Consider the following 9,074-nt stretch of genomic DNA (forward strand, 5'->3'; position numbering starts at 1 on the left):
AGTATGTAAATAAAAGTGCAAAAAATTATATACACTTATAAAGTGCTGACAAATTATATCATCACCCCGACGTTAACTTTACAAATTATCTGCTGTCTGGTCTCAAACACGGTTTTAAAGGGATAGTTCGCCCAAAAATGATATTTAAGCCATGATTTACTCACCCCAAGCCGTTCGAGATGCATATGTCAATCTTTTTTCAGACGAACACATTTTCAGTTATTTTAGAAAATGTCTTAGACCTTTCAGTGGTTATAATGTGAAGCAATGGGGCTCACCTTGTTGAAGTCCCAAAATGTGCGCGCATCCTTCACAAAAATAATCCATCCGGCTCCAGGGGGATAAACGAAGGCCTTCTGAGGGTAATCCGTGCGTTTTTGACGTAAAAATATACATATTTAAAACTTTATAAACGAAAATAACTGGCTTCCGGTAGCGGTCGACGCGCGTTCACGGAGATGGATGCTGGAGTATGACGTATGACGTAGCGTGAGCAGAGCAAAACAAAACTCTACGTTCGTTCTACGTCACGACGCTTCCTACATTACGTCATACGTCATACTCCAGCATCCATCTCCGTGAATGCGCGTCGACCGCTACCGGAAGCCAGTTATTTTCGTTTATAAAGTTTTAAATATGTATATTTTTACGACAAAAACGCACGGATTACCCTCAGAAGGCCTTCGTTTATCCCCCTGGAGCCAGATGGATTATTTTTGTGAAGGATGCGCGCACATTTTGGGACTTCAACGAGGTGAGCCCCATTGCTTCACATTATAACCACTGAAAGGTCTAAGACATTTTCTAAAATAACTGAAAATGTGTTCGTCTGAAAAAAGATTGACATATGCATCTCGAACGGCTTGAGGGTGAGTAAATCAAGGCTTAAATATCATTTTTGGGCGAACTATCCCTTTAAACCCGGTGTAGAATGTCAGCCCACCCAGAACATCATCTGCAATAATCTTCAATCCTCTCTAACAGAGCCTGAAGTAGTAGACGAACTGATCAAAAAATAAATCGAATCAGGTTTGATGATCGGTCCCTTCGAAACACCCCCGTCTGAAAATTTTCGGTCCCTTCGAAACACCTACCAGAAAATATTCAGGGGAAAAGTGCATGATAATTGATCTCTCAGCCCCTCACAACTTCCCATTTCCAAGCATCAATAGTCTTATCCCACTCGAAGAATATTCTCTTCATTACCATGATATCGAACAAGACATAACGATGATCAAAATCGCTGGCCACGGTGCATGGTTGGCAAAAGTGGACATCACTTCGGCTTTCAAAGTAATGCCAATCTACCCGGATTCATGCCATTTATTCGGCGTGAGCTGGCGCAAAAAGTTTTACTTTGCCATGCATTTAACTTTCGGCTGAAGAAAGCAGACCCAAAATTTTCTACACACTATCCGAAGCCATAGGATTCTATCCAATAATTACACAATTCCTTACCTTCTCCATTTGCTCGATGATTTCTTAATCATTTCACCACACGATGCCATCTTTGCAGCATACCTCCTCACGGAGCAAAAGGTTTTCGCAGAGCTTAGGGATCCCGATAGCTCAGGAGAAAACAATGGGTCCAACCACATCCATCAAGTTTAGAATCATTTTGATTGCATCCAATCTCATAGGGGCTGTTTACACGACACCGTTTTCAACTAAACATGTAAAACTTTGTATGTGTTTTGGCTGTTCGTTTACACGACAATGGCGTTTTGTGACAATTTCGCAAAGTTTTGAAAACGGGTTTCATAGTGCAAGTTTTTGAAAACGGTCTCCATGTAAACAATAAAAACGTGAATCTGTGAAGATGATGACGTCATGCACATGCATATTACATCTTCAGTCTATAGTGTTTCATCGCCATATAATGGTCTGGCAGCAGAATACAGGGTTTTTAGTCGTTTTCGCAGATTCATGTGAATGGGAATCGTTTTGACAATAGTGTCGTCCGTACACGGAAAATTCAAAGGAAAAACTTCTCTGTTTTAACCATATCGTTATCATGTAAACGTACCCATAGACTGCCCAAATTGTTCCAAAAGCGAACTCCTCTCGCTTGGCCACCTAAACTATGCTATGCGCATAATTCCGCAAGGCCGCCCTGTCATCGCGCATCTCCTCGCCCTCGCGCTCACACGCTGGAAGACCAAATTATTTTATCTTGTGAGTGCAAAAACGAGTAAAGCTTATGGATAACTTTCCTTAACCAGTGGAATGGCTTAACTTTTTTCTACGACAACTACATCTCTCTCCCCCTTGATATTAAACTGTTCACTGACGCAGACCCTCAATTGGCTTCGGGGGATTTTACCAAGGATGCTGGTTCGTGTCCCCCTGCCCCCCCCCCAGCTCCTAGACACACCTCAGCCCTCAGCCTCCTCTGCCCTTTTTGAGCTCTATCCGATCATCGTCGCAGCACGTTCCAGGCTCACAAAATCAAATCGCTGACTCTCTCTCCCATTTCTCTTTTCAGAAATTCAGGATGCTGGCGCCAGAAGCGGATCCAATTCCAACCCCAATCCATTATTATTCTCAGCTGATCTTCCCATAAATCATTCGCTAAAATCCCTTCTGGACACTTCTATCAATTCCATCCTCCAAGCAGTTTCACCTAGAACCCTCCAAACGTATTACATAGCATGGAAATCTTTCAAAACATTTCACCTATCTCACAACCTGCCGTTTCCCGATTTCCCTCTTTTATCCGTTACGTCCTTCACATCTCACCTTAACAGATAAAAGGTCTCCAAGCCAGGTCCATAAAAAGCTATCTAAGCGGCATTAAATTTTTCCATAATTTAGCCTACGGTAAGCCTGCCCCCGCCATAAATAACTCACAAACTTCCCTTCTCATCAAATTAATTTAAAGGACCCATCCCATCCGCCCGGATACCAGACAACCTATTACAAATGACATACTAACCAAATGTATTTCAACACTCCGTCTCGGATACCATTCCACCAACACCACCCGCACAGCAATGTTTCATCCTGGCTTTCTTCGACACGAATATCCACCCTACAATTTCAGATTTACAGATTGTAGATAACGAAACCATATCTTTCTTCATTAAACAAAGTAAAACCGATCGAGCTAAAAAAGGTCACTTCGTTTACATTTTCAATCTGCCAACTCCTATTCAACCATATCATTCTCTCATAAATTACCTGCAGTATAGACGTTCAATGTTCAAATCCCCACTCGATCCACTCTTCGCAGACGACTACAATCATCCAGCAACAAGATTCTGGTTCCAAAAACATCTTAATGCAGTTCTCATCCAGTCCGGTATTGCAGCAAATCAATTTTCAAGTCATTCTTTTCGTATCGGAGCAGCAAACACAGTCGCCCAAAAAGGTCTTTCTCAACAACAAATTCAAACCCTTTGTCATTGGTCATCAGAATCCTTCAAAACCTACATCAGATCCAGCCGCTTCCACATCAGAAACGCACACCAAGCCCTAACTAATTAAATCATTCATTCCCATCACCTGCGCACCATTCATTCATTCAAAAAAAAAGAAGAGCCAAACCCATTTTTGCTCGCCGTATTCACGCCTGCTATAACACAAATTTGTAATTCGCTTCAGTGTATTTGAAAAAAAAATTAAGTGCCACGGGCACTTCATCCAGGCTCCATCCGGATACTGCGAGGGCCCTCCTGGTTGAACGGCTAAACTCAATTCTGAATCACGCTATAATCTCGCGCCATACTCAAGAGCTTACAGTTCAAGTGCTGGCGGGGCTTACCCATCCGATGCCGCGGGCTTACCCATCCGATGCCGTGGGCATTCAAGTTCCCGTCAGATGCTGCGAGAGCCCTCCTGGTCGAAAGGTTAAGCATGGTTTTGCAAATACCTTCTCGTGCCCTTCACTTTTTTGGGGGGTTAATTTCACATCATTTTACAATTGCTGTCCTGCGCTTACATGGCTTTTTTGGGGAGTACTCTGGGTTCAGGCCAAATTCCGAGCTTGGACCCATCTCCCGGATCACGCCAAATATGCAAAAATTACTATATCTGATTTCATTTATGTGTGAACTCGTGAAATGAAGTTTTATGTAACAAAGTTCGGGAGGAGCACATTCAGGTAATCAACCAATCAGCACAAGAGGAAGCCCATATAAATATAGTCTTCCTTCACCTCTGTCCTATGACAGTTTCACAGCATCCCTCCACCACCCCTTCACCTCACTTTTGGCTGGTTTTCTATCCCAGTCAAAACGGCTGATGACTTTGCAACATTCTTCATAAACAAAACAACAACCATCAGCGGCCAATTCTCCACACCACAAACTGACAAACACATCATAACAAATACACACTCTCTCTCCTCCCTCTCTTCACTCTCGGAGGCAGAAATTTCCAAACTTATCCTTCCAATCATCCTACTACCTGTCCGCTTGATCCTATTCCCACTCACCTCATTCAGGCCCTTTCTTCTTCAGTTATACCTGCACTTACTCACATCATCAACACCTCTCTGCACACTGGTACCTTTCCCACAGTATTTAATCAAGCTCGGGTAACCCAACTGCTTAAGAAACCCACTCTAAATCCAGCACTTTTGGAAAATTACAGACCGATATCTCTTCTTCCATTCATTACAAATGGAACACTTGAGTGAGTTGTGTTTAACCAACTCTCCATGTTTCTAGCACAGCAACCTCCTGGACAACAACCAATCTGGCTTCAAAAGCGGCTCCTCAACTGAGACTGCCCTGCTCTCGGTTACTGAAGCACTGAGACTGGCAAGAGCATCTTCCAAATCCTCAGTATTCATCCTCCTGGATCTGTCTGCTGCTTTTGACACAGTCAACCACCAGATACTCCTGTCAACCCTCATGAAGATGGGTGTCTCAGGAACTGCACTTCAATGGTTCAAATCTTACTTCTCAGGTAGGTCCTTCAGGGTGTCTTGGAGGGGCGAGGTCTCTAAAAGCCCCTTTCACACAGAGATTCCAGAAAATACACGGATAAAGTGACCCGGGTTCGTTTGATTTTGGTTCATTCACACTGCCAGTGATTTTCCGGAATCAGAGAGTGCGTTCACACGCAACCCGTAAAAATCCCGTAAAAACACGTGACATCGATGTGACTTGTAATGTCTCAGCAGCGTCTTAAGTTTGCTTATGAGCTGCGATTTCTCTCTCGAGAGAGAAACCACGCTTGTGCATTTTTTTTCTCTGATTCAATCATAAACTTGCGCATTACTTACCGTTTCACAGCTGGCGAATGATCCCGGCTTCAGCGTCATCACTACGACACGGCATTATTACGGCTTTTGTTCACACAGCGCGCATTCCAGGACTGAACACGGTAATGTTACTAGGTCCCCAACCTGGCATCGATACCGGAATCAATCCCGGGTCGTGTTTGTGTTCACACAGAAGGCGTTCTGGCAATTTCCCAGCAATTTGCCGGGATCATCGCGCTGTGTGAAAGGGGCTTAAGTCACAACTTCTTGCTACTGGGGTTCCTCAGGGATCAGTGATTGAACCACTGCTCTTTTCTATCTACATGTCATCACTAGGATCTGTCACTCAGAAACATGGCTTTTCCTATCACTGCTATGCTGATGACATACAACTCTACCTCTCATTCCAGCCAGATGATCAGACGGTAGCTGCTCGCATCTCAGCCTGCCTGACAGACATTTCTTGCTGGATGAAGAACCATCATCTTCAACTCAACCTGGCTAAGACAGAGCTGTTTGTATTCTCAGCCAACCCAACACTTCAGCACAACTTCTCCATTCAACTAGGTTCTCCAACCATAACGCCTTCCAGGTCAGCCAGGAATCTTAGAGTTGTGATTGATGATCAGTTAAGCTTCACAGACCATATTACTACAACGGCCCGGTCCTGCAGATTTGCTTTATACAAAATCAGGAAGATCAGACCCTTCCTATCAGAGCAGGCCACACAACTCCTTGTCCAAGCACTTGTTCTCTCCAGACTGGACTATTGTAATGCTCTCTTAGCGGGCCTTCCGGCATGTACTATCAAGCCTTTGCAACTGATCCAGAATGCAGCAGCGAGGGTGGTCTTCAACGAGCCGAAGAAAACCCACGTCACACCTCTCTTCATCAGTTTGCACTGGCTGCCAATAGCCGCTCGCATCAAATTCAAGGCACTAATGTTTGTCTACAAGACAACCACTGGCTCTGCACCAATATACCTAAACTCCAGAGGCCTGCGTTCTGCAAGTGAACGACGCCTCGTGGTGCCATCCCAAAGAGGTACAAAATCACTCTCACAGACCTTTTCTTGGATGTTCCCAGCTGGTGGAATGACCTGTCTATCTCAATTTGAGCAGCTCAATTTGAGCCATTTTCAAAAAATGTCTAAAGACACATCTTTCTGTCAGCACCTAATCAATTAATACTAGCACTTACCTTTTCTATTATATTCTATACTATTCTATTTGTTTTGTTTTTCTGATAAAAAATAAAAATAAACCTTGCTATGTGTACTGTGTTAGACTAACTGAGACTTGTTAAAGCACTTGTATACTGTTGTCCTCTTGCTGGTCTGATTGCTTCTATTGTTCTCCTCATTTGTAAGTCGCTTTGGATAAAAGCGTCTGCTAAATGATTAAATGTTAATGTAAATGTAACTTGTTACAACCGAGGTCTGCAGAAGAGCATCTCTGAACACACAACAATCTCTGAAAGTAGATTTCAGAGGGCACAATCTGATGTAAACAACATGAAAGCATGGATCCATCCTGCCTTGTATCAGTGATTCAGGCTGCTGGTGGTGTAATGATGTGGGGGTTTTTCTTGGCACACTTTGGGCACCTTAATACAAATTGAGCATTGTTTAAACACCACAGCCGTCCTGAGTATTGTTGCTTACCGTGTCCATCCCTTTATGACCACTACTTTCAGCAGGATAACACACCATGTCACAAAGCTGAGCATACTGAAACTGACTCCACAGTCTCAAGATCTCAATCCAATAGATCAGCTTTGGGATTTGGTGGAACAGGAGATTCTCATCATGGATGTGCAGCCAACAAGCAGCACTCTTGATGAAAATAATATCACAACATTTATTTACATCAAGAGGTGTATACATTTTTGGTCAAGATCTTGTATTGACAGTGCAAGAGTCCAGCACTCTGTAAAGTCTCCTGAAGCTCATCCCAAAGATTTTAAACTGTGAGAGGTGATGACTCAGAGGTGCCGATTCATGTGTGAAAATGATTCTTCATGCTCCCTCCAAACCATTCTTTCACAGTTTAAGCCTGATGAATCTTGACATTGTCATCATGGAATAAGACCATGATGTGTCTTCATGCTACACACTCCATCAATTAGGGTTAGAAGAACTGTTGCCAAACACATAACATGCTAGAAACATAGTAATCTCACTGTAAAAAGCGACTTTTTTTTTTTTTTTTTTTTTTTTTTTTTCGGGCAGTGAATATACCTGTCATTGTTGATATCAGTATTGTCTCAGCTTTCAAAAGTCTGAACATTTGAGATTTTTTTCAAATAAACCCAGAAATAAAAAATTCTTAGGATTCTACAAAATGGTAAACAATCAAACAAAAATACATAAAATTAAAAAGGAAGAATTTGCACTATTTCTGCATTTGTTTGATCACAAATACAGTAATACTGTGAAAAATACAATGTAAACAAACAGTTTTATATTGTAATATATTTTAAAATGTAATTTATTCCTGTGATGAAACAAAATTCAGCTTTGAATTTTCAGCATCATTACTCCAGTCTTCAGTGTCACATGATCCAGAAATCATTCTAATATGATGATTTGATGCTCAAGAAATATGTCTGATTATTATCTTTGTTGAAAACAGTTGAGCTGCTTCATATTTTAGTGGAAATCATTTTTAATCAGTTGCATCTTTGTTTAATAAAAGTATTAATTTAAGAAAAAGCTTTATGAGCCCAATCTTTGGAACAGTATGTACTGTGGTTCATGAAATGGAGTCTATGTAACAGCAAAGTTAACATCATTTGGAGGCTGAAGACAGCTGCGATTCCTCAGATGTTCCTTTCGTAACCCTAACAGTCACCCAGAGTTTTGGCAGACATTGAGACATTACAATGATCACGCAACAAGCATTCTGCAATACAATATGAGTGAGACAGAACTAGACCGCAGTCTGACTCCAAACGTACCTTTCAAAAGGTCCAAATTCACGCAGGCCTATCTATCTATCCAGCTGTATATCACTAAGAGGCTGAAAATAGTACGTAAATACAAAAACTCCAACACAGTGCCTTATAGTTTCCTTGTAGGTCTTTGTGTCACTTAAGTTATACTGCCATCTCTTGTACAGTTAGAGAATAGATCTCAGTAACGGCACATTCCTATTTAGCAAACTCATAGATTTCAAAAGGGATCCCAATCTGTAATGTGGGCTAACATGTTCAACCAGTTGCACAGCTGTTTTTACTTTGTAAGTTTTAGCAGTATGTGTGTGTGTGTGTGTGTGTGTGTGTGTGTGTGTGTGTGTGAAGCAATTGCAGTTTAAATGAGATGTAATGTAGCAACTTTCTAATTATTAAAATGGAGGGCTAAAGCAAAATCATAGTGTGAAAAAAAGAGATTTCAAAAGATGGTATATTGCGAACCTCTGCGCAATACTTTGAAATAGTGTGGAGCTGTTGATGGGTCTTTAAAAGGCTGGACAAAGGTTGAGGGTCAAAGTGCACTTGTGTTTTGTCATTCTTTCTGAATATTGCAGATTTTGGGAGTGTCTAATTGTTTTATACATCAGAACTTAACACTTTAGCTGCAAACACACACACACACACACACACACACACACACACACACACACACACTCACTCACTTGTAAGAGGGTGGTTATTATTTTTTACAAATGGGCAAAAGAAATGGTAAGGTCAAGATTAATTTAAATGTAAAGATTGCATGGAAGTTAGTCTAAAATACAAGATATCATTGGGTTGTATTATATCATGACTTGAAAGATGTGATTTGAAGTTATGTTTACTATTTAAAACCATAGCACAAATATAATAAAACTGTAACATTGTACAATAAGGTTCCATTTGTTAACAT

The 9,074-nt window shown here is 41.5% G+C and overlaps 1 protein-coding gene across 1 annotated transcript; it reads left to right on the forward strand.

The window, feature by feature from the left end:
• Positions 1–3,770: 3,770 nt before the first annotated feature.
• On the forward strand, positions 3,771–8,009 carry LOC311076606 (uncharacterized protein; the record flags this gene model as incomplete). Its single annotated transcript, XM_084104941.1, has 3 exons — positions 3,771–3,848; positions 4,671–4,911; positions 5,546–8,009. 3 exons carry the CDS (start codon positions 3,771–3,773, stop codon positions 6,394–6,396), a joined length of 1,170 nt encoding a protein of 389 aa, XP_083961067.1. The 3' UTR covers positions 6,397–8,009.
• Between the last annotated feature and the right edge of the window lie 1,065 nt (positions 8,010–9,074).

This window comes from Abramis brama (genome assembly GCF_963993115.1).
Source record: "Abramis brama genome assembly, chromosome: 25".
In the NCBI taxonomy this organism is placed as follows: Eukaryota; Metazoa; Chordata; class Actinopteri; order Cypriniformes; family Leuciscidae; genus Abramis; species Abramis brama.